The sequence below is a fragment of the Heterodontus francisci genome, chromosome 2, assembly GCF_036365525.1.
Source record: "Heterodontus francisci isolate sHetFra1 chromosome 2, sHetFra1.hap1, whole genome shotgun sequence".
Lineage (NCBI taxonomy): Eukaryota > Metazoa > Chordata > Chondrichthyes > Heterodontiformes > Heterodontidae > Heterodontus > Heterodontus francisci.
In genome coordinates this window covers 91,152,129-91,178,198 of record NC_090372.1, presented here as the reverse complement: position 1 = coordinate 91,178,198, position 26,070 = coordinate 91,152,129, and the positions used below count along the sequence as shown (strand labels likewise).

At 41.7% G+C, this 26,070-nt stretch overlaps 1 protein-coding gene across 6 annotated transcripts in view; it reads right to left on the bottom strand.

Annotated features, from left to right (window-relative positions):
* The window catches only part of pex1 (peroxisomal biogenesis factor 1), a 110,231-nt gene that overhangs the window by 36,276 nt on the left and 47,885 nt on the right, over window positions 1–26,070 (bottom strand). For all 6 annotated transcript variants that reach the window (XM_068008767.1, XM_068008760.1, XM_068008745.1 and 3 more), the window contains 4 exons: window positions 10,467–10,637; window positions 5,063–5,217; window positions 3,620–3,809; window positions 528–694 (listed from right to left, as the gene is read on the bottom strand). In XM_068008767.1, coding sequence (XP_067864868.1) covers window positions 528–694; window positions 3,620–3,809; window positions 5,063–5,217; window positions 10,467–10,637 — 683 coding nt within the window. The remainder of the gene's footprint in view (window positions 1–527; window positions 695–3,619; window positions 3,810–5,062; window positions 5,218–10,466; window positions 10,638–26,070) is intronic.

The following is a 26,070-nucleotide window of genomic DNA, read 5'->3' as shown; positions in this document are numbered from 1 at the left end:
TGGAGGCTGTAAAATCGGCGTGGGACATCAGGTAAGTTAATTTGAATATAATTAATGTTAATTTACATATGGAAATGCAGGGCCCGCCATCAGGCGGCAGGGGGCCGCACTGAAGTCCTCCACTGCCAGTGACATGCGGCAGGCCCTTCTCGATGTCTTGGGTTGAGACGGGTCTCTCCCCACAGAATTTTATTGGCCCCCACACTGCGAACAGCGCATCAAGGGGCCAGTAAAATTCAGCCCCTGGTGTTGATTTTTCTCTTTTGATTTTCAAAGTCTAGAAAAAACATTAAAGGGCAAGTGATTCAAACAAAATTAAGGCAACAGGGTTTTTGGATTTTGTGAAATTTAACAAAACATTTGGAAACTTTACAATCCATCGCTAACCTCCAACTGCACAGAAAACACTGGCAACCTTTTTTAATTTTAAATAATACACATCAAATATGATTATTTTCCATGCAATATCCTTAGTTCTCCAACCTTAAATAAAAATTACTTCACTGCACAACAGTTTAATCTCATACCTTGACAGATAATTGGATAGTATCCATAAGCATTTGCTTTACTTCATGTAGCCCTCCCACTTTGTCCCAACCCAAATCTTTAGGTTCGTGTAGGTTAGCATTTCTTAAAGAAATAGGTGTAAATCCCTCGAGGGCATGCTGGAAGTCCAATGTTGTCAAACATACTTCTACAAATAGAAAAATTACAAAATGCTTGCTTTAGGATTTCAGAAATTTGACATGTAATAGTTTGCCTTCAATTTGGCAAAGACGATACAAATTTGCCAATCAATTGCTGGTACTTATTCACTATTGGATTCAAACCATTTACTATTACCTTGACACAGGTATTGGAGATGAATTAGCTTTCGTCATGCAGTTATTTTCTTAGAATATGCACAGAGCTCAAGTTATAGCACTCCACAGTTAAATATAATTTACTACTTCCTGAAACTAAACATAAAATATTAACCCTTTGAGTTTCCATGACAAATTTATCTCAAAAGCACTCATCCCCCTGCTCTGTAAATACATTGTTGTTGGATATGCCAAGTTTTGCAGTACTGAATGTCAGTCCAAAACATCACAAGTAAGTTTGACCTGGTTACTCAAAAAAAGTCAGTCTTAGAATGACACAGCACAGAAGGAGGTCAATTCAGCTCATTGTGCCTGTGCCAGTTCTTTTAAAGAGCTAGCCATTAGTTCCACTCAACTATTCTTTCCCCACAGCCCTTCAGATTTTTCCCTTCAAGTATTTACCCAATTCCCTTTTGTAAGTTATTATTAAGTCAGCTTCCACTGCCCTTTCAAGCTGTGCATTCCAGATCACAACTCACTGTGTAAAAAAAAAAATCTCATTCTCGCCTCTGGTTCTTTTGCCAATTACCTTAAATGTGTCTCCTCTGGTTATCAACCCTTCTGCACTGGAAAGAATTTCCCCTTGTTTACTCTATTGAAATAGCTCATAATTTCGAACACCTCAATCAAATCACCCCTTAACTTTCGATGCTCTACGGAGAGAAACCCGAGCTTCTCTATTCACTCCATATAACTACAGTGCTACGTCCCTGGTACCATTCTCGTAAATATCTTCTGCACCTTCTCCAAAGCTTCTTTCCTAAAGTGTAGAGCCCAGAATTAGACACAATATTCCAACTGAGACCTAACCAGTGATTTATAAAGGTTTAGCATAACTTCCTTGCTTTTGTACTCTGTGGCAGCAATATTTACAGAGAGGTGGGGAGGAAGTGTGGGGAAAACCTAGAAAGGTTGAGGATGCAGAAGTCCTAGCAAATTGAATTGCAGGACCCATTACAATTTTTTCTTCCATTTCCCACCCAAGAGCCAGCCAAATTGACAGGCTAGCCAGCTGCCAGGCAGGGAAACCAGTGGCAGGAAGCCACAGTCCTAGACCTTTTATGAATTTCTGGACGAAGGGAGCCAGAGATTGTGCTTGGAGGCTGGGGGCGAGCAAAAAAAGAGAGGCAGGCCATGATCAGCAGATGGGAGGCTGAAGGCTTCCATGAAAGGTGCAGGAGCACTCCTACGCCTCCCAGCCCACTATGGAGTACTATAAAAGACATTTAACTTTTTAAGCAGATAGATCCTGCCTCTCTTTTACTGCTAGGTTTCCTGTGACCTGGAAAACCCAGTCAGCAATTGTTAAAGTTATAACAGGCTTGCATTTGCATTACGATGCCTAGAATTGGACACAGTCCAGCTGGGGCCTAGCCAATAATTTATAAACATTTTTCATAATTTCCTTGCTTTTGCACTCTATGCTGCTAGTTATAAAGCTAGGGATCTCCTGTCTCTTATTTTAAAAAGTCTCCTCACCTTGTCCAGCTATCTCCAAAATGATTTGTGTATTACACCCCCTGGTCTCTCAGTTCCTACACTCCCTTTAAAAATTGTAGCACTTAGTTTATATTGCCTCTCCTCATTTTTACCACCAAAATGCAACAATTCACTCAGTATCCTGACTGCAACCAATTTTTAGATGATTAAAAAAGGAACACCATGAGGATAGAGACTAATGAAAAGTAGAAAGGTTATTTAAAGTACTTAATAAGTTGACTTAAAATACTTAATGCGATACAATACCAGCATCCAATGCTAACATTATTAGAAGATGTTTAAGTGCCAAGAATACTGATTTTTTTTTTGAAAGGCAGGTCACAGTTTTAATTTGTGAACACAATTAAAAAATTGCTCATTCAATTGGTCACTTTACATGTACATGTGTTGGCGGGCTATTCAACTGTAGGGCACATATCCAAGCCTAGTCCTATCATCACCTGAACTGCACACATGTACATGACTAACATGGTTCATTAAACAACAAATGTGTGGAACTCGAGCCAATTTTTCCTCCCTTAACCCAGGGGTACCAACAGCAACATCCTTCCAACCAAGATCAGTTAACTCAGCACAGACTGAGGATCAAACCAGGGACCTTCCTGTTCTGAAAGGGTCAGCTAGTCAATACCATAAGGCTAGGTCAGGAACATTTTAACACAGTCACTATTGATCACTTGGGGAGTTTAACACACAGGTACACATGTAAAGATGTAGGTCCAAATGCTTTTGGTGGCCTCAGATGAAACAGTGATGAACAGATGAGGATCCTATATTAGACAGAGACAAAGAAAGAAATTTTAAAAAAGGAGACACTAAAATAGAAAGAGGAGAAAGAGGAAGACATTGAAAACAAAAAAAAGAGAACACAAGGATTCCAGAGGGACAAGTTTACATGGGCAATTTTCATTAGAAATGCAGACATAGAAATTGATAACGGAAATAACTGCACAACAGGAAGTAAAGTCTGTAAACAGGAAATGCAGGCAGCTATAATTTTTGTATTATAAATATTCAATGCTCTTAAATACATTTTAAATGTAATGGCTTGTGGCTATAATTGCTGCATAACAAACAGAAAATTACAAAAGATAATGAGTCCAGAACCTATTGTAGTGTTGGCACTGGAATATTTCTTCTCTATAAAGACAGCCAGAAAGATATCAGGTTAACTTAGTTCTTTAGAGTAATATACAGCCTGGTAACTTTATTCTAATTTATGCTATTGCCATTTAGGTCCAAATTTACAGCCATACCTTGTTCTCTGTTGTTTTTGCCATTTAATACATGTGAGTGCAGAGCTCGTTCCACCAACATGACGAAATCTCTTGCTACAAAGCCTTCGGTTGCTTTAGCCAGTCTTTGAAAGTCAATGTTTTGTAATGTCTCCAATGGAATAATGGTTTTATTTTGAATTATAGAGGTCAAGAGTTGTACTCGCTGATCCTGGTAACCAAAGAGGTATCTATGTAATGCATACATCTCCAAATATTTATTAATTTCAAACTTGAATTATTAGATGCACTTTGTAAATTACATTTCAATGAAATTCAGTATTTCTTATCCTAAATTATGAATTTTCAAGAGCACAATGATAAAGTCGCAAATAGTACAGGTTTCAATTTTTGGTTGTGCACAATTACAGTACCTAGTTTAACCAGAAATGAAAGAAATATAAATATTGTACAACAAATACAGTTCAAATCAGGAGACAAATTGGGTATAGTTCTGATATATACAATCTATGATATCCCATCACTTTAAAAAGACAAAACTGAAGAGATTTATCATGCAGTATATTTGGTCTCCACTTCCCTACGAGCTACTCCTGTAACAGTTTACAATGTAACTTAGTGTCATCTTGATTTTAACAGAATTCACTGCTTTAGTTTAGTGAAACAGCACTGAAACAGGCCCTTCGGCCCACCGAGTCTGTGCCGACCATCAACCACCCATTTTATACTAATCCTACACTAATTCCATATTCCTACCACATCCCCACCTGTCCCTATATTTCCCTACCACCTACCTATACTAGGGGCAATTTATAATGGCCAATTAACCTATCAACCAGCAAGTCTTTGGCATGTGGGAGGAAACCGGAGCACCCGGAGGAAACCCACGCAGACACAGGGAGAACTTGCGAACTCCACACAGGCAGTACCCAGAATTGAACCCGGGTCGCTGGAGCTGTGAGGCTGCGGTGCTAATCACTGCGCCACTGTGCCACCGCTTTGTGCTAAAATACAGAGGTTTCTATTTCCCCCAAAAACATTACAGGCAGCAAATAAATCAGTATTTGGTAGCCTGCAAGATGAATGGAGACAGCAAATATTCTCTTGCCTTTCCCTCTCTTCCAAGTTTCTATTGGTTTTAAAACAGACTAGAGTTCAGCCTAACCGGGCATATTCTACAGCTCCCCTGTATTACATGAACACAGTTAATTTACTATTTGAGACATCACATAGCTCATCTTCAGAGCTTGAAATAAGATCCTGAAGTACTAAACATTCAAAACATTAGAATTGTTTTTCCTTTAATTTATAGTATTTTTAAAAGCATGTTATTAATTTACCTCTGATGCCAATGCTACACTATAGTCCTCAAAAGATACAGAACATTTATAAAGAAAATTTCAATTCTATAATTCAAATAATGATGCAATGTAATTTAGTTTGAAATACTTGTCAAGTTGATACCTGGTTTGGAAGTGAAATATCCTGAATGCACTGAAATATGCGAGATCCTTCAGCACAAACCAGAGAGGAATGCAGAGTATACTCAGAAATGCTTGTGGCTATCACTGCAATTAGAGTTCCTTGTGAAACTGCTTCAGCAATTAAATACTTCAAAACTGAAAAAAAGGGATTGCACAAATTTCCATGTTAGCAATGCAAAATAACTCACTGAATTTTCAATATCAAATGTACAAAAATCTAGTATTACGGATTTTTTACTTATTTATTTATTTATTTAGAGATACAGCACTAAAACAGGCCCTTCGGCCCACCGAGTCTGTGCCGACCATCAACCACCCATTTATACTAATCCTACACTAATTCCATATTCCTACCACATCCCCACCTGTCCCTATGTTTCCCTACCACCTACCTATACTAGGGGCAATCTATAATGGCCAACTTACCTATCAACCTGCAAGTCTTTGGCATGTGGGAGGAAATCGGAGCACCCGGAGGAAACCCACGCAGACACAGGGAGAACTTGCCAACTCCACACAGGCAGTACCCAGAATTGAACCCGGGTCGCTGAAGCCGTGAGGCTGCGGTGCTAACCATTGCGCCACTGTGCCGGAGGAGGTTGGGGAGCAATGAAGAAGTCCGGAGCAAGCACAAGCAGCTTGGTGAAGCGGGAGGAGTGCACAGTATGAATGATTAGCTAAGAAGACATTCAATACCCTTGAGAGTATTACACATTTTACACAGCAACCAAATATATTCCCAATCAAATTTAAAATTTAAATTAAATTCCTACCACTCAAAAGGTATTTTACATTTACACAGTAGTTAAAATACATTTTTATATTTTGCCCAATTTGTTTTGCCCTTCATAGTTTCTAACATTGTTGTCGAGTCTTCAGAAACTGGGCAATCAAAAATTTGTACAAGTTCTGGGGAGTGAATTAAAAATAAAATTTGCTCAGTCAGCTCAAAATCCAGCAAAGAGGAGCTAATTTACAGTATTTGTGGTCCATCAAGGATAGCACTTCCAAATTTAGCAGCAATGGTCCTTCTACACCAACCCAGGTACTGGCAACAGCAAAATAATTGCTAGTCATGACTAGTTATTTTAAAAGTTGTTTTACATGCTACAGAAGCCATCCCCCAAAACAAAACAGTGCAATTTCTACAGTAGTGGGACTTGGTAGCCTACCCTCAACATAAATACAGCATTAGTATACTTCAATACCACACCATTGCTGTGGTAGGATGTGGACAACTATCTGCATTCAAGCAGAGTATAAGATAAGATCATAAGAAATAGGAGCAGAAGGAGGTCATTCAGCCCTTTGAGCCTGCTCTGCCAATTCAATAACATAACGGCTGATCGGATTGTGGCCAAAGCCAGTTTCCTACCGGCCCCTCATTACCCTCAACTCCCTTGTATATCAAAAATCTGTCCAATTCACTCTTGAATATATTCAATGACCCAGCCTCCAATGCTCTCGAGGGAAGAGAATTCCAAATATTAATGACCCTCTGACAGAAGAAATTCCACATCGCCATCTTAAATGGGAGACCCCTTACTTTGAATCTGTGCTCTCTAGTTCTAGATTCCCCCACGAGGAGAAATACCCTCTCAGCATCTACCCTGTCATGTCCCCTCAGAATCTTATATGTTTCAATAAGAATACCTCTCGTTCTTCTAAACTCCAATGAGTAACAGCCCAGCCTATTCAACCTTTCCTCATAAGACAATCCTTTCATCCCAGGAAACAACCTAGTGAAACTTCTCTGAACTGCTTCCAATGCAAGTGTATCCCTCCATAAGTAAGGAGATCAAAACTGTTCACCAGGATTGTCCAACCCATGGTGGGGTGGGGGGGGGGGGCAGGTGGGCACATTACAATTTTTGTCTTAAATAGGGGGGCCAGTGAGATAATTTCAGAAAAATAAAGGCATTAAAAATTTATCTTACTCTCAAAACAACAAATATGCATTTTTGTGAAGCTTTAAAAGATTAATTAATTGGCTTGCTTACTCATCACTATGTTGGATACTGATTTTGAGAGATACCTGGCATTTTTTTGTTTGTACAAGTAGTCAATATTTGCCTGCATATTTTTGTAGTGATGCGGAGTATTCCAGATAGATGTCCATCTGTCAGGAGTGATCTCGATCCCTCTCTTTCTCTCCCCGTGTCCCCCCACTCTGTGTTCCTCCCCTCTCTGTGTGTCCCCCTTTCTCTCTCTGTTCACCCCCCACCCCCGTTCTCTCTCTGCCCCCTCAAACTACACCCTGACAGTTGCAAGAAGCGGGAGTGCTCAGTACTACAGCTTTGTGGTTGGTCAGTTTTTTTAAAAACATCGCGCTGCCAGTTTCATAGCTGACAGGTGCTGACATCGGGAACAGTGGTGTCCGAACTTCGGACAGATTCAGGGTTTTCCGGCGGGCTTTTGAAAAATAAAAATAAAAATAAGTCAGAACCCTGTGATTCATTTACAAGGACACCCAGATCCTTTTTTGTACATTAACATTCTGTGGACTTTCTCCATTTAAATAATATTCTGCTTTTCTATTCCTCCCGCCAAAGTGGACAACCTCACATTTTCCCACAGTATACTTCATCTGTCAAATTTTTGCTCACTCACTTAACCTAGCTATATCCCTTTGCAGACTCTATGTGCTCCTCACAACTTGCTTTCCTATCTATCTTTGTATTGTCAGCAAATTCATCTCTGATGCACTCAGTTCTTTCATCCAAGGCATTAGTATAGATCGTAAATAGTTGAGGCCCCAGAACTGATCCCTGTGGCACTCCACCAGTTATAGTTTGCAAACATGAAAATGTCCCATTTATCCCAAAGCTCTGTTTCCTGTTAATCAGCCAGTCCTCTATCCATGCTAATATATTACCCCAACACCATGATCTCTTATCTTGCACAGTAATCTTTTATGTGGCACCTTACTGAATGCCTTTTGGAAATCCAAATACACTACATATACTGGTTCCCCTTTATCCACCCAGCTTGTTACATTCTCAAAGCATACTAATACATTTGTCAAACACAATTTCCCTTTCATAAAAGCAGGTTGACTCTGCTTGATTGTATTATGATTTCCTAAATGCCCTGCTACTACTTCCTTAATAATGGATTCCAGCATTTTCCCAATAACAGATATTAGACTAACTGGCCTATAGTTTCCTGCTTTCCGTTTCCCTTCTTTCTTGAATAGAGATGTTACATTTGTGGTTTTTCAATCTGCTGGGACCTTTCCAGAACCTAGGAAATTTTGGAAGATTACAACCAATGCATCCACTATCTCTGCAGCTACTTCTTTTAAGGCCCCTGGATGCAGGGCCACTAGGTTCAGGGGACTTGTCAGCCGTTAGTCCCATTAGTTTTCCTTGTACTTTTTCCTCTAGTGATAGTGATTGTTTTAAGTTCCTCCTTTCGTTTTGCCTCTTGATTTTCTACTATTCTTGAGATGCTTGTTATGTCCTTTATTGCGAAGACAGATACAAAATATTTGTTCAAAGTCTCTGCTGTTTCTTTGTTTCTCATTATTAATTCCCCAGTCTCATCCTCTAAGGGGCTCATGCTTACTTTAGCTACTCTTTTCCTTTTTATATTCTTGTAGAAGCTTTAACTGTCTGTTTTTATATTTCTTGCTTGTTTACTCTCAATCTAATTTCTCCCTTTTTTTAAAGCATCATTTGCTGGTATCTAAAATTTTCCCCATCTTCTGACCTACCACTAATCTTCGCAGCATTGTATGCCTTTTATTTCAATTTGATAGTATCCTTAACTTCCTTAGTTAGCCACAGATGGTGCACCCTTCTCAGTCTTTCTTTCTCAATGGAATACATCTTTGTTGAGAATTATGAAATGCCTCCTTAAAATGTCTGCCTCTTCTCTACTGCCTTACCTTTCAACCTATTTTCTCATACTGCTTTAGCCAACTCTATCTTCATAAACTTAAACAAAGGCAATTACAAGGGTAAGACACTTGTTTCAGATCCAAATATCTCAATGTAAAATTCTATCATGTTGTGATCACTCTTACCTAGAAGATCCTTTACTATGCGGTCCTTAATTAATCCCGTCTCATTACACATTAACAGGTCCAAAATAGCCTGCTCCTTTGTTGGTTCTGTACTGTTCTAAGAAACCGTCCCGAATAAACTCTATGAACTCATCCTCCAGGCTACCTTTGCCAATTTGATTTGTCCAATCTATATGAAGATTAAAATCGCCCATGATTATTACAGTACCTTTCTTACAAGTCCCCATTATTTCTTGATTTATACTCTGTCCTACAGTGTAGGTACTGTTAGGGGGCCTGTAAACTACTCCCACCAGTGACTTTTTTCCTTTGCTATTTCTTATCTCCACTCAAACTGATTCTACATCTTGATCTTCTGAGTCAAGATCATTTCTCATTACAGTCCTGATCTCAACCTTTATTAACAGTGCTACCCCACTTCCCTTCCCTTTCTTCTGATCCTTCCGAAATGTCAAATAACCTTGAATATTTAGTTCCCAGCCTTGGTCACCTTGCAACCATGTCTCTGTTGTAACTATCACATCCTACTCATGTATTTTTATTTGTGCTATCAATTCATTCATCATGTATCTGGTATAAAAGCTCTTGAGAGAGGAGTACAATATCCTCTAGCTTCCTCTTCTATTTCCAAACTTAGGAGTTCCTGATTTCAACTGAAAAAGGGCAAAGTATAGGGCAAGTTAGCATGCTCAGATTTTTTGCACTTCCTAGTAGCTAGCTAAAGGGTAGCATAGATAGTACTACAGCCAAAGAGCAGGCCACCTGTTAGCCACTCAATTAGCAAATACCTCTGAAATATGGGGAAGGAATAACAAAAACATAATTTGTAAAGGTTTGCGAAAAGTACTCACAAAATAGCTGACAAAAGTTGACTTGTTTCCAATGAAATACTGTTGGTATTGCAATAACAAGCATTTACATTCTGGACATGCTCCAGAAATTAATGTACCCGGATCACAGAAACATTTCAAAAGTTTTCCAAATATCTTAAGCAATGATAATTTAAAACAAAATCTTTTAAAACAACAGTAAAAGCCAAGTTGCTCAAGTGATACTGTCAACTTGTGTACAGTGCATAAGGCATTTATCTCTCAAATACAGAGTATCTAAACTCAAACCCCTGCGGTTGGTTTCCAATGTTCTAGGCCCAGATCTACTACCAATGACTCGAGTAAATCTAATTGCTGCGAGATAGCAAAAATATTTTATCACACTTTTTGCAATCAAATGAATCAGATAACATTTATTTTCAACAATTCATTATTGTTTTCCAATCTTGGAGTAATATAATTTTATTCTAATGTTATTAGCCTGTTACTTGAAAGGCAATAAAAGTTTTAAAATCAAAAGTAATTACTTTGAGAAAGCTGCTTGCTAAGAATAGCCTCAGCACCGTGTTCATGTTCTGGAGTAGAGACAGCACCAGCAACCTGATCCAAGTCATCCAACAGAACAATAGAAGGCTGCCTCCACGCAGCCTCTGTGAAAGCTTCTTCCCATTTCTTACGGATATTTTCAGCCCTTTTACCTAGATGTAAAAAACAAATTAATAGAGTTTATAGTTATAATTACACACAAACACTTCTCCCTTCAACATTTATGTCTAAGCCACAATTTTTAATAAATTTTACATGCTTACAGAAATTGTAACTTAATATTGAAGATTTTTTTTTGAAAATAGCAACATTTGACAGTTTTCTATACATTCTCACCATTTGAGCCCATCCTAATGAAAATAAAGCCCCAGGCAAAAGAACAGAAGACACTGTTCCAGATGTTTCATAATGCAATTCATGAGAATATGGAACTGGTCAGGTCACTTGTAAACAAAAACAAAATATTTCTGTTACATTGAACAAACAACAAATTGCATTTATATAGCTCCTCTGACATGGAACAATATCCCAAGGTGCTTTACAGAGGCACTATCAGACAAAAATGGACACCGAGCTGAGGGAGATATTAGAAGATTGATCAAAAGCTTGATCATAGATGGGGCTTAAGGAGGGTCTTTCAAAGGAGGAGAAAGTGGTAAGTGGAGAGGCAGACGGGCTTAAGGAGCGTATTCCAAATTTTCAGCATTGATGGTTGAAGGCATAGCCACCGACGGTGGGCGAAGGGGAAAGGGATAAGCTCAGTTTGGGTTCCGTCAGGGTCACTTAGCTCCTGACCTCACTGCAGCTTTTGTTCAAACATGGAAACATGGATAAACAGCTGAACTCAAGAGGTGAGGTAAGAGTGACTGCCTTTGATATCAAAGCAACATTTGACCGAGTATGGCATCAAGGAGCCCTAGCAAAACTGAGGTCGATGGGAATCAGGGGAAAACTCTCCGCTGGTTGGAGTCGTACCTAGTGCAAAGGAAAATGGTTGCGGTTGTTGGAGGTCAATCATCTCAGCCCAGAACATCAGTGCAGGAGTTCCTCAGGGTAGTGTCCTAGGCCCACCCATCTTCAGCTGCTTCATCAATAACCTTCCTTCAATTATAAGGTCAGAAGTGGGGATGTTCGCTGATGATTACACAATGTTCAGCACCATTCGTGACTCCTCAGATACTGAAGCAGTCCGTGTAGAAATGCAGCAAGACCTGGACAATATCCAGGCTTGAGCTGATAAATGACAAGTAACATTCGTGCCACACAAGTGCCAGACAATGACCATCTCTAGCAAGAGAGAATCTAACCATCTCTCCTTGACATTCAATGGCATTACAATCACTGAATCCCCCACTATCAACATCCTGGGGTTACCATTGATCAGAAACTGAACTGGAGTAGCCATGTAAATACCGTGGCTACAAGAGCAGGTCAGAGGCTAGGAATCCTGCGGCGAGTAACTCACCTCCTGACTCCCCAAAGCCTGTCCATCATCTACAAGGCACAAGTTCAGCAGTGTGATGGAATACTCTCCACTTGGATGTGTGCAGCTCCAACAACACTCAAGAAGCTAGATACCATCCAGGACAAAGCACACCATCCACAAACATTCACTCTCTCCACTACCGATGCACAGTGGCAGCAGTATGTACAAGATGCACTGCAGCAACGCAACAAGGCTCCATAGGCAGCACGTTCCAAACCCGCGACCTCTACCACCTAGAAGAACAAGGGCAGCAAATGCATGGGATCACCACCTACAAATTCCCCTCCAAGCCACACACTATCCTGACTTGGAACTATATTGTCATTCCTTCAGGGTCAAACTCCTGGAACTCCCTAACAGCACTGTGGGTGTACCTACCCCACAAGGACTGCAGCAGTTCAAGAAGGCAGCTCACCATCACCTTCTCAAGGGCAATTAGGGATGGGTAATAAATGCTGACCTAGCCAGTGTGCCCACATCCCATGAACCAATAAAAAAAAATTACCAGAGGAACATAGTTCTGAAGGGTGTAATGCAGGTTTTCAGGGCTTCAGGAGATTACAGGTATAGGGAGGGACATGACCAGGAAAGGATTTAAACACATGGATGATTGAAAATGTTGAGTGACCGGGAACTAGTCATCAGCAAGGACAAGAGTGATGGATGGCCAGAATTTGGTGTGGGATAGCATACGGTCAGCAAGCTTACGATGAGCTGAAGTTTATGGAGGGTGAAGGGTGGAGGCTGGGAGGCTAGCTGGAAAAGCATTGGAATAGTTCAGTCTGGAGGTGACAAAGGCATGGATGAAAACTTCAGCAACAGATGGACTGAGGTAGGGGGCGGAGGCAAGCAATGTTAGAGATAGAAGCGGGTGGTTTTCATGATCAAAACGATATTGGTCAGATGTTCAGCTCAGGGTCAAATAGGAAGGATGGAATCAATGACAAGAGTATGAAATCTGCAGCAGGAGTGGAAGACATTGGCTTTGATCTTCCCAATGACTACCTGGAAGAGATTATGGTGCATCCAAGATTGGATGGCAGACAAGCAAAACAACAGAGACAAAGGAGGGCCAAGAGAAGTGATGGGAGAGGTGGGTGTCATCAGCCAACACATGGAACCAGACCTGATGTCTACAGATGATGTTGCCAAGGGCAGAATGTAGATGAGGATGAGTAGGGAACCAAGACAAAAATTTTGGGGAACTCCAGTTGAAATGGTGCAGGGGCAGGAACAGAAATCATTGTTGGAGATGTTCTGGCTATGATTGGATTAGTAAGAATGATGAGGATTTAATGCAATAAATTGTTAATTGAATTAATTCATTGCTATTACTTTATACATAATGTAAACCCTAACCCTAAGGTAACCCTAACACTAAGGTTAAGATATTGTGTTTTTTGTTAAAAAATATTTTAAAAGAATTTATGGTTAAGAAATAAATGTTGGACCGGTGTTTTTTTTAAAAAAAGGAAGCCATCAGGTGGACGCAGAGAGAGTGCCTAATTGGCAACAGTGTTGTTGGATGTCACAAGGCTCAGGTTAGGCTTCCAACAGAAACACTGGTAACAGAGGCAGAAAAGTGACAAGCACTCCTTTGATTGGACAAGACCTGTAGTAACAGAGAGCACCTGGATAGGCAGAAAATAAACTGTCAAGCTTTCCGGTTGAGAGTCAGTGAGTGTGTGGTTTTACCTTCTGGAAGGAGATACAATTCAAGTGCTCCTGAAGTGTCAAAAAACGACAGAAGGAGGAGAGAATTCCAAGGAAGAACAGAATACTACAACCCAGCTCGTTTTCCCGCAATTCCCTAAAAGATTCTGTGAAGTTCATTGTGTTGAGTCATCTTGTTTCCTGTATTTGAGAAAGGCCTGCTAAATTACTTTTCAACGCCACCTGAACAGAACTGTTCTGGAAGATTCTAGTGACTTATCTGCGTGAGCTCGGAGGTTGGACTGTGTGCCAGTTTGATGCAACGTGTCTCATTTGCTATTTTTTTTCCAGGGGTGAGCAAGTGATCTGCCCGGGTGAGTTTTTTCTGTCTGTAATATAGCTTTGATCCAAAAATTCCTTTTGTTTTGGTTAACCTGTGTGTGTGCGTGTGTGCGTGTGCGTGCGCGCGAGTGAGTGAGTGCGAAGGGATTAAGGTAAAAGGGGACTTTTAAAACTTGGTTAAGGTAGAAAGGGGAACTTCAAAAATTCGATCTGCGTGTTTATGTTTTACCTTATTACTAGTTGAGACTTGTTCTATAATAAACTATTAATTTTGTTGTTCAGTGAAGAAACCTGGTTAGTGTATTCTATTCTGGGAAAAATAGTGTATCTGATTAACTATATCAATAAGCAGAAAAATGTTTTAAAATATGTTGGGACTTATGGAGAAATGCGACTGAATTAACATGCACTCCACCCACCTCGCGCAATCCTGACAACGTACAGTTGTAAGTGGGTTAATAATAATTGGAAAATGGGATAAAAAATAGGTTTCATGTAAAATAAAGTTTACACCACCGGAATGTCATTAGTCGCTGCAACTTTTCTGTGGAAGAAGGATGTATCCCAATGATTCGAGATATTTAACCAAGGTTAAACTAAAGGATTTGGCAGACATGTTGGCATTAGAGTACAACCAGGGGCTAAGAAAGCAGACATGATTGAAGTAATAGCACAACATTTGGAATTGGAAGGCAGAAAATCAGAGGGCAGTGCAGTTGAATTAGCTAAAATTTGGTTACAGACGAGGCAGCTTGAACTTGACAAGGAAAAAGAAATAGAAATAAGACGACTTGAGCTTGAAGAAAAATTGACAATAAAAAAACGAACTAGAATTGCAAAGGGAAAGAGAGAGAGAGAAGAAAGGGAAGTTGAGATTAGAAAGCTGGAAGTCAAAAGAGTGGTATTGACGCTAGTGGAGATTCTGGTGAGGAAGAATCTCAGCCCAGCCCCTAATCAAAAGTTGTTTAAATGTATACAAACTCTCACTTGGTTTGAGGAAAGGGATTTGGAGGCATTTTTCATTTCTTTTGAAAAGATAGCCGAACAAATGAAATGGCCAAAGAAAAGTTGAACACTGCTTATGCAAAGTAGGTTGATGGGCAGAGCTCATGAAGTTTTGCCATGCTTTCTGAGGAGATTTCTGCAGATTATGAGATGGCAAAAAAGGCTATTCTCACCACGTATGAGTCCCTGAAGCTTACAGACAGAAATTCCAGAATCTCCAGAGATTGGCTGGGCAGACTAATATGGAATTTGAGGGGGTAAAACAAATTAATTTTGATCAGTGGATACGGGCACTAAAAATGGAAGCCACATAGAAGAACCTGAGAAGCAACCTGAGCAACGGCTAAACAAGTTCCACGGTCGGAGGTAAAATTGGCACCACAGTCAGATAGCTGAATATCTGAAACTTTCCTTGGAAAAGGAAATTTTTAATAAGTCTTCTCTAATCATGGCTCAGCAAGCTGATCAAGAGTTCAAGAAATTGGCACAATCAGCTCTAACAGAAGCCGAGGCAAAAGGAGTTCCAGAAGGCTATTATATTGAAAATGGGGTTCTGATAAGGAAGTGGAGACCTCCTCACAGACCTGTGGACCAAGACTGGATAGTTGTTCAACAGATAGTTGATATCGCCAAAGTATTGCCGGGAACTATTAAAGATAGCACATGGGATTGCTCTAGCAGGACATATAGGGACCCAGAAGACCAAAGCACATATAAGTCAACATTTTCACTGGCCAGGTCTTTCCAAGGATGTGGTGCAGTTTTGCAAAACGTGCCAAATTGTGGGAAAACCACAACCTGTCATAAAATCAGTATCTCTAATTCCTATACCAGTTACTGGGGAACCATTTAGTAGGGTGTTGGTAGACTATGTAGGACACTTACCAAAAACAAAAGCAGGACACCAATATATACTCACTATCACAGATATGGCTATTCAGTTCCCAGAGACCATTCCCTTGAAAAAAGTTCTGCTACAGTAGTGGTAGAGAAGTTAACCCAGTTCTTCACTAGATTTGGATTACCGATGGAGGTTCAGTCAGATCAAGGTTCCAATTTTATGTCTAAAGCTGTTCAGGAAGTTATGGGTAATTTAAGTAGAACACAGTTGAAGTCTTCAGCATACCAGCCACAGGCACTGGGAGCTTTAGAAAGGTACAGTCAGACCCTCAAAAATAATGATTAGGGCATACTGTCATAAATATCCCCATGGTTGGAATAAAGGGCTAGACTTTCTTTTGTTTGCCACTAGGGATTTACCTAATGACTCTACAGGTTTTAATCCTTTTTAGTTTATGGATATGAGATAAGAAGTCCTTTAAAACTAATTAAAGGAAGATTTTTGGAACAGAGCGATGAATCCGCTGTGCTAGAACATGTATCTGTGTTCCGGGAACAGATTATTAGAGCTTGCAAAGTGGCTCAGGAACACCCTAAAGCTTGCCAAACAATTATGAAAAACTGGGCAGACATGTATGCTAAGACCCAAACGTTTCGGCCAGGGTATGAAGTGTTGATATTAATGCCTTTACATGGTGAACCATTGAAAGCAGAGTTCAGTGGTCCATATAAGTGGTCAAGAGAATTGGAGAAGTGAATTATTTGATTAACACCCCAGATCGTCAGAAAAAGAATTGGCTATGTCATATCAATATGTTAAAACAATATTATCACTGGCAGGAGAATAAGCAAACACGGGTATGTCAGGTAGTAGAGACAATGAAGGATGAAAGGGATAGTGAGGATGAGGCAGAAGGAGGCCGAGACAATTCTAAAATTGAACCTCCTACTAGCTGGTTAGCTAATACTGAATTGTTGGGGAGACTGGACACTATGTTTGTATCTAAATATGAAAGCAAACGAGAAGACCTAACAAGGCTACTCACAGCATTTAAAAGAGTCTGTCGGGATAAGCCAGGACGTACAACGTTAGCACACATGATGTGAATATATTGGAATCTGTTCCTATAGAACATCCTTACTGCTTCAGTCCAGAGAAACAGGCCCAAGTAAAAGCAGAAATCCAATACATGCTGGAGAACCATCTAATAGAACCCAGTCAAATCAGCTGGAGCTCACCAGCAGAATTAGCGCTTCAACCAGACTTTACATAGACTATAGAAAAGTTAATGCAGTGACAAAGGCAGATTCCTACCCAATCCCTCACTTGGAAGATTGTACTGACACAGTGGGCAGTGCCACGTTTCTTACAAAAATAGATTTGTTAAAGGGATACTGGCAAGTTCCTTTAACACCCAAGCTAAAGAAATATCGGCTTTTGTCACACTGGCGGGTCTTTTCCAATGCCAAGTGATGCCATTCTGCCTAAAAAATGCGGCAGCAACCTTTCAGAGACTAGTGAACTAAGTGGTAACCAGTGTTCCTAATTCTGTAGTTTACCTTGATGATGTGCTGGTCTATTGTGACACTATTGATCAAGGAGTCAATTATTGCAGTAAGGTGGGATGATATCTTAGAAGGTTCCTCAAATGAGGCCATATGGGTAGAACTTAAAAACAAAAAGGGGGCAATCACTTGGCTGGAAGTGTACTACAGGCCTCCAAATAGTCAGGGAGAGATAGAGGAGCAGATAGGTAGGCAAATCTCAGAGGTATAAAAATAATAGGGTAATAATAGTAGGGGATTTCAACTTCCCCAATATTAACTGGGATAGAGTGCAAAAGGCTTAAAGGGGGCGAAATTCTTAAAGTGCATACAGGAGAGTTTTTTGAGCCAGCACATAGAAAGTCCTACAAGAGAAGGGGTGGTACTGGACCTAATCCTAGGGAATGAAGCCGGATAAGTGGCAGTAGTGTCAGTGGGGGAGCATTTCAGGGATAGTGACCATAACACTGTAAGATTTAAGGTAGTTATGGAAAAGGACAAAGATGGACCAGAAATAAAGGTACTGAATTGGGGGAAGGCCAATTTCAATAGGATAAAACAGGATCTGGCCAAAGTGGAATGGGAGCAGCTACTTGTAGGAAAGTCTACATCAGACAAGTGGGAGTCATTCAAAAAAGAATGAGTGCGCGCTCAGTGCCAAAACGTTCCCGTAAAAGTGAAGAGTAGGACAAACAAGTCCAGGGAACCCTGCATATCAAGGGATATGGCGGATTGGATCAGGGAAAAAAAAGGAGGCTTATGGCAGATTCAGAGTGCTGAAAACTGCGGAAGCCCTAGAGTATAGAAAGTGTAGTGGGGTCCTTAAAAAAGTAATTAGGAGAACGAAGAGGGGGCATGAAAAACACTGGCAGGTAAGATAAAAGGAAAATCCCAAGGCGTTTTATAAGTATATTAAGGGCAAGAGGATAACCAGGGAAAGAGTAGGGCCCATTAAGGACCAAAGTAGCAATGTGTGTGGGGAGCCGGAGGACATTGGTGAGGTTTTAAATGATAACTTTTCATCTGTGTTCAGTATGGAGAAGGATGATGTAGGTGTTGGGATCGGTGAGGGGGATTGTGATATACTAGAACAAATTACCATTGAAAGGGAGGAGGTAGTAGCGGTTTTAGCGGGCTTAAAAGTGGAGAAATCCCCAGGCCCAGATGAAATGTATCGCAGGCTGTTATGTGAAGCAAGGGAGGAGATAGCAGAGGCTCTGACACAAATTTTCAAATCCTCTCTGGCCACAGGAGAAGTGCCAGAGGACTGGAGGACAATGAATGTAGTATCATTATTCAAGAAGGGTAGCAGGGATAAACCAGGTAATTATAGGCCAGTGAGTCTAACATCGGTGGTAGGGAAACTATTGGAAAAAATTCTGAGGGACAGGATTAATCTCCACTTGGAGAGGCAGGGATTACTAAATTGAATAGTCAGCATGGCTTTGTCAGGGGCAGATCATGTCTAACAAACTTGAGTGAATTTTTCAGGGAGGTGAAGAGATGGGTAGATGAGGCTAAAGATGTTAATGTAGTCTACATGGACTTTAGTAAGGCTTTTGATAAGGTCCCGCATGGGAGATTGGTTAAGAAGATAAGAACCCATGGGATCCAGGGCAATTTGGCAAATTGATCCAAAATTGGCTTAGTGTAAGGAGGCAGAGGGTGATGGTCGAGGGTTGTTTTTGGGATTGGAAGCCTGTGACCAATGGTGTACCGCAGGGATCGATGCTGGGACCTTTGCTGTTTGTAGTGTACATTAATGATTTAGACGTGAATATAGGAGGTACGATCAGTAAGTTCGCAGATGACACTAAAATTGGTGGTGTCATAAATAGTGAGGAGGAAAGCCTTAGATTACAGGACGATATAGATGGACTGGTAGATGGGTGGAGCAGTGGCAAATGGAATTTAATCCAGAGAAGTGTGAAGTGAAGCATTTTGGGAGGACCAATAAGACAAGGGAATATACAATGGATGGTAGGACTCTAGGAAGAGGGTCAGAGGGACCTTGGTGTACTTGTCCATAGATCACTGAAGGCAGCAGCACAGGTATATAGGTGGTTAGGAAGACATATGGGAGACTTGCCTTTATTAGCCAAGGCATAGAATATAAGAGTAGGGACGTTATGATGGAGCTGTATAAAATGCTAGTTAAGCCACAGCTGGAATACTGTGTCCAGTTCTGGTCATCACACTATAGGAAGGATGCGATTGCACTGGAGAGGGTGCAGAGGAGATTCACAAGGATGTTGCCTGGGCTGGAGCATTTCAGCTATGAAGAGAGACTGGATAGGCTAGGCGTGTTTTCCTTAGAGTAGAGAAGGCTGAGGGGGGACCTGATTGAGGTGTACAAAATTATGAAGGGCATAGATAGGAAGAAGCTTTTTCCCTTAGCAAAGGTGTCAATAACCAGGGGGCATAGATTTAAGGTAAGGGGCAGGAGGTTTACAGAGGATTTGAGGAAAACCTTTTTCACCCAGAGGGCGGCTAGAATCTGGAACACACTGCCTGAAGGGATGGTGGCGGCAGGAGCCCTCACAACATTTAAGTGTTTAGATGAGCACTTGAAACGCCACAGCATACAAGGCTACGGGCCAAGTGCTGGAAAATGGGATTAGAATAGATAGGTGCTTGATGGTCAGCACGGACACCATGGGCCAAAGCGCCTGTTTCTGTGCAGTATAACTCTATGTCTACAGAGACACACTGGTATATACTGATCATAACCCCCAACCATTCGTTGAAAAATTAAAAAATCAGAATGCCAGCTTATTCCGAAGGAGTTTATTGTTACAACCTTATCACTTAAAGATTATCCACATTGCAAGTAAAAATGTTATTGCAGATGCTTTATCTAAAATCTAACTTTGTTCACGTTATTAGAACGAAAAGAGTGAATGAGTATGATAGTGAAAGTGTGTTTTCTATTTTTCATACACTTCGTAATGAAATGCATTTTAAAATGGCATTTCATTCCTCTGAGGGTGGAGGTGTTATGAAATTGATTCTGTTTTTTGTTTAAAATATTTTTAAAGAAATTTATGGTTAAGGAATAAATGTTGAACCAGGGTTTTTTTTTAAAAAAGGAAGCCATCAGGTGGACACAGAGAGCACCAGATTGGCACCAGTGTTGCTGGATGTCACATGGCTCGGGTTAGGCTTCGAACAGAAACCCTGGTAACAGAGGCAGAAAAGTGGCAAGCACTCCTTTGATTAGAGAAGACCCGTAGTAACAGAGAACACCTGGATAGGCAGGAAAAAAAACTGCCAAGCTTTCTGGTTGTGAGTCAGTGAGTGTGTGGTCTTACCTTCTGGAAGGAGATACAATTCAAGTGCTCCTGAAGTGTCAAAAAAGGATAGAAGGGGGACAGAATTCCAAGGAAGAACAGAAGACTATGCCTCAGCTCGATTTCCCGCAAACCCCTAAGAGATTCTGTGAAGTCCACTGTGCCAATTCAGCTTGTTTCCTATATTTGAGAAAGGCCTGCTAAATTACTTTTCAACACCACCTGAAAAGAACTATTCTGGAAGATTCTAGTGACCTATCCACGTGTGCTCGGGAGGTTGGACTGTGTGCCAGTTTGGTGCAGTGTGTCTCATTTGCTATTTTTATTTCAGGGATGGGCAGGTGATCTGCCCGGGTGGGGCTTTTCTTTGTCTATAATAGAGCTCTGATCCAAAAATCCCTTTTTTTTTGGTTAACTGGTGTGTGTGTGCGTGTGCGCGTGCGCGCGAGAGAGAGAGTGGAAGTGTGAAGGGACTAAGGTAAAAAGGGACTTTAAAATGTGGTTGAGGTAGAAAGCGGACTTGTAAAAATTTAATGTTGGAACTTTAAAAATTTGATCTGTGTGTTAATGTTTTACCTTATTACTAGTTGTTGCATAATAAAGTGTTAATTTTGTTGTTCAGTGAAGAAACCTGGTTAGTGTGTTCTATTCTGGGAAAAATAGTGTATCTGATTAACCACATCGATAAGTGAGAAAATGTTTTAAAATATGTTGTGACCTGTGAAGAAGTGGGACTGGATTAACAGTGCACTCCTCCCGCCTCGGTCGTAACAACAAGGGCAGAATATAGGCGAGTATGAGTAGGGGACCAAGAAAAGAATTTGGGGGAACTCCAGTTGAAATGGTGCAGGGGCAGGAACAGAAATCATTGTTGGGAATGTTCTGCCTCTGATTGGATTGTTAAGAATGATGAGAGTTTAATGCAATAAACTGTTAATTGAATTAATTCGTTGCTATTACTTTAAACATAATTCAATATCAATTTATTCTAGCTGAGGTGGGGGCAGCCTGTATGGTCTCAGTTTCTCTGACCAGTGCTCTGGTGAGATTCTGGTACTAGCCTGGTTATTCGTGCACTGGCGACCTAATCTCAGTTCCACAGTGTACAGCAGGCTACTGACAGATTGAAGATAATGATTCTAACAGGGAGGATTTAGAGAAAATTCAGGATAATAATTGAGACAAATCTGTAAATTTTGAGGACACTCTCAGAACTATTTTCTCTTCAACTGAGCATAAACTCCACCATCCCTTTCCCTTTGTTGAAGTAAATCTTCATCTGCCACAGAGCTGAAGCTTGTAGAAGACCTTGGTTAAACCACATTTAGAATACTGTGCCCAGTTTTGATCCCCAATATGGTGGATGATAGGCTTTGGAGAACATTCAGAGGAGGAGGACAAGCATGCTTTTCATATTAACAACCTTAGTCACTCTGATAAACTTAAAAAGCTGGGAATATTCATTTTAGAAAAGTGCAGAGATCAGATTTATTCGACAGAGATATAAAAAACATGTAAAGTGACAGATTATGTTTCCATTGATTGACTGGGAAAACCAGGGATCGCGCAAATAAGTTACACACTTCGAGGATTAGATTAGATGTTAGGTGGTTCTTCTTTTCCCATGAGGATTGCAGACCGATGAAATAGGCTCCTGGCTTGTGCAGTGAATGCTGACTCACAACAAACCTTCAGAAAAGAACTGGACCAGTTCCTGCCTGGAGCAGAGGTCATGTCTTGTTTTTCATCGCCCAAGAAATTAAATGGCTGCTGGTGCATTGGGGGTATCTAATCATGATGCTTAAGCTATTATGACTGTATGCGGCAGGTTTGATGGACCAGATAGCCTTTCCTGCCCATCATTTTCATATGTTAGTCCCCCCACCCCTGCTAACAAATGTGGACATTCTCCACCTAATGGAAAGCAAATTCCTCCACCCCATCCACTGAGAAACAACTCATGCTTTATCCAGAGCCCAAAACCTACTCTCTCAAGTTGAGCCCGAGCCTAGCCCTTTCACCCATTATCATCTTCTTTCCACCCCTCCCTCCACACTGTTAGCTATGATCTTACTGAATGGCAGAGCAGGCTTGAGGGGCCGTATGGCCTACTCCTGCTTCTATTTCTTATGTTATGTCAAGAAGTGGGCCTTGACCCAGTGCCATGCACGCATACATTATTTTTTGTTGCTTCCTCCTCTCTACCCATCTTATTCTGCCACCCCCCCTTCCTCCCTCTCATCTGCCGACTCTCCTATCACAAAATCCTCACCCTGCATCCAGTTATCCTACTGTCTTCAAATATATTTACCTTAAAACTCCAACAATATGTGCTTGCTTAGTGGCTTTAAGGTAGTAAAACGTCCGAAGATGCCTCACAGGAGTGTTATTGATCAAAATTTGAAACCGTGCCACATATTACCAAAAGCTTGGTCAAAGAGGTAGGTTTAAATGAGCGTCTTAAAAGGAGGAAAAGGAAGCAAAGGGGTTTAGGGAGGGAATTCCAGGGCTTAGGGCCTCAGCACCTGAAGGCTCAGTCACCAACGGTGGCGTGATTAAAAGCAGGGATGCACAAGTGGCCAGAATCGAAGACCTTAGTTTTGTGTCCTTTCACAAAACCACTGCAGATTGACAAATAAATGTAACATTTTATTAATGTACATGTCCTCCCCTTACAATTTCCTCCAGAAATTATACTGCCCCTGTTGCTCAATTTGAACCACAACCAACAAAGCATTAAGACCCCATACTCATAGCAATGTGAAGAGTTCAAACAAACTTTCCTGGGTTTGTGAAAGCCATTTGCTGTAAATAACCAGGGTTAAAATTTGATGAGGCCCATTAGTAGGTGTGAGATGCATGATTACACCTCACCCAGTGCAAGTGATGCAGACAGCATACAAACTTTACACACTTCTCAATGCACCACACCCCCATCACTCTTCCACTGGCAATCTCTAGCAAACAGGACTCATTCGCATGCTCCACCTCACCCATTTACCATTGCTGCAAGTCACACATCAACATCCTTCCAGCTATTCAGTGATGATAGACAGATACGCTTCCCTCTCTCTTGTAGGAAAGAATCAGCAAAGAACCAATGGGGTCAAACTCAGGCCCTTGGAGACTGAGCTCAGCATTATTTGTGCAGCTGTCACGGAGGCCACAGCAACCAGCATCGCTGAAGTGATCCAGAATGAAGGCAAGTTTCTTGTCTGTGCACCTTCTCAAAGCCCAGTTTGCCCTTATCCTGCAATCTGGTATAATATATAAGTTGAAGATGGTATAACCATGCACCTCTTGCTTTCTAATCACCCACACCCTTAACCCAACCCTCCCCTTGTGCAATTATGCTTTCAGATATCAAAGAACTGCCGCCTGGCCAGCCGGGGTGCCTGAGGATGAAAGCCCAGAGAAAGAGCACACCTCTGAGGGAGAAGCACCATTATTGATCTGACACTGTCAGCCACCAGCTCAGATATTGGCACTGCACATAACTTAGATGGTAGCACAAACTGCAAATGGTGAGTCACCAGGCATGAGTAGGTGGCAGCCAGGCCTGGGGGGAAACACAGTGTGTACACCAGCTTCCTAGAGGGTGAAGTCACAAGACTCAACCAAGGACTTGGATGGGGCAGCGTACAGGAAAAGGCTGATGAGCACGCACACCAAAATGCTTGGTGCATTGAGAGACTTGTCAGAGAGCCTCCTGTCTCTGTCAAGGAGCATGGAGACATTTGACTCCAACTTTGCACATGGTTTGGCGCAGTGCTTGAATCCCATCCTTTCGAAGTGGAAGTGGTGTCCACCTTTCCTTGAGAACACTTGCAGACCCAGCCACGGTGCAGTATCTGATGACTGATGTCTCAGCTGTGGAACCTCAGAATGAGCTAGAGATCTCTGCTAGCTGTCATGCAAACCCAGCTTAGTTCCATGCAGACTCAGACTGCTGCCATCATTGCTATGGATACCAATGCTCAAAGAGGCTTGAGAGTCTCATAGCAGTTCAGCAATCTGTTGCCCAGTAGATTACTAGGATTGCTGAAGCACTGTCCCAGGGAAGTGGCAGTGACTCCATGGTGTATTCACCTGCTCTCCTCTCAGGCTAACATCATTTGTGCTCCTATCACTGCCACTCCGCCAGTACTCCTGCTGTTGCATGTCAGCAAATCCATACCAGACTTCTGCTGCGTAATGCTGAGGCAGTGCAGTCCGAAACCAGGTGCTCAAGGCCCAGAACTGCTCGAGAGCATCCTGCAAGATAACCTGCGGTCTTCCCCATTAAAATCAGCAGCCTTTCACCATCAATGCTGCAGCTACCGGGGTAGCACTATGTAGGAGCACTAGGACAGGCAAAGGCACTCTCAATACAGGCATTAAGGGATGCATAAGGGTGAATAGTTGAGTATGATATGCATTATTGGAAGTGCTGTTGGATAAGGTTGGCATGGTATGGTTGTTTGGTGCTGTCTTTTATTTCTGGATTTTGGTCAAGAGGGATGGTGGGGTGGGGAGGTGTGGAGCAATGGTAATCTGGGGATTTTTTTCGCAGAAGAACCATAGTCTGATTAGATGCTCAGAGACAGCCCATTCAGAGCGATGATGCCCTGGATGCCTCCTCATTTCCTACTCCTTTTCCTGAGGTGGTCGCTCAAACCCTGGTGGCAAGGGCTCACCTTATGATGGCCAAGTTGTGGAGGGCACAGCAGACCCTACTGAATCGGGAGGCACACGCTGGTGTGCACAGAAGGTCTCCTGCAAGCGATCCAGGCAGCGAAACTGTTTGAGGATGCCGGTCTCTTCCTTATTCTGTTCCTAGTTGCAGCATGGCTATTATAGGGGCGTTGTCCATATATGTTGGGATTGCGGAGGGGAGGCTCCTAGTTGCAGCATGGCTATCATTATAGGGGCGTTGTCGATATATGTTGGGATTGCGGAGGGGAGTCATCAGCCACATGTCAGCCCTCGTATCTAAGCAGCCACCCTCTGGTTCAACATAGTGGCTCGTGGATGGCAGGAATGGCTGACTGGCACAGGATGAAAGCATCGTGACTGATGTCAGGATTGTGAGCATTTCCGACATGATGGGCTGGGCATGGTTGCATGCTAAACTGCACATTTAAGAAGTGGAACTCCTTGCAATTCCAGTACATCTTCCTGTTGAGATACAGCACCTGCAGAACTACATGTGTGCAGTCGAAGCTCCCTACACCATGTGGAAGCCCGCTATTCTGGCAAACCCATATGTCCACTCCACCTGCTTCACTCTGCTTAGAGGGAAGACAATGAAATCCCCTCTCTTCAAATAACACTGGTAAAGGCATTGGGGGGAGGGGGCGTGCGGTCCCTTGTGCAACCAAAAGCACGTTCAATTGTGAGTGTTTAAGAAAAGGCGTTAACAGGACCTCCAAAATGACTGTCAGA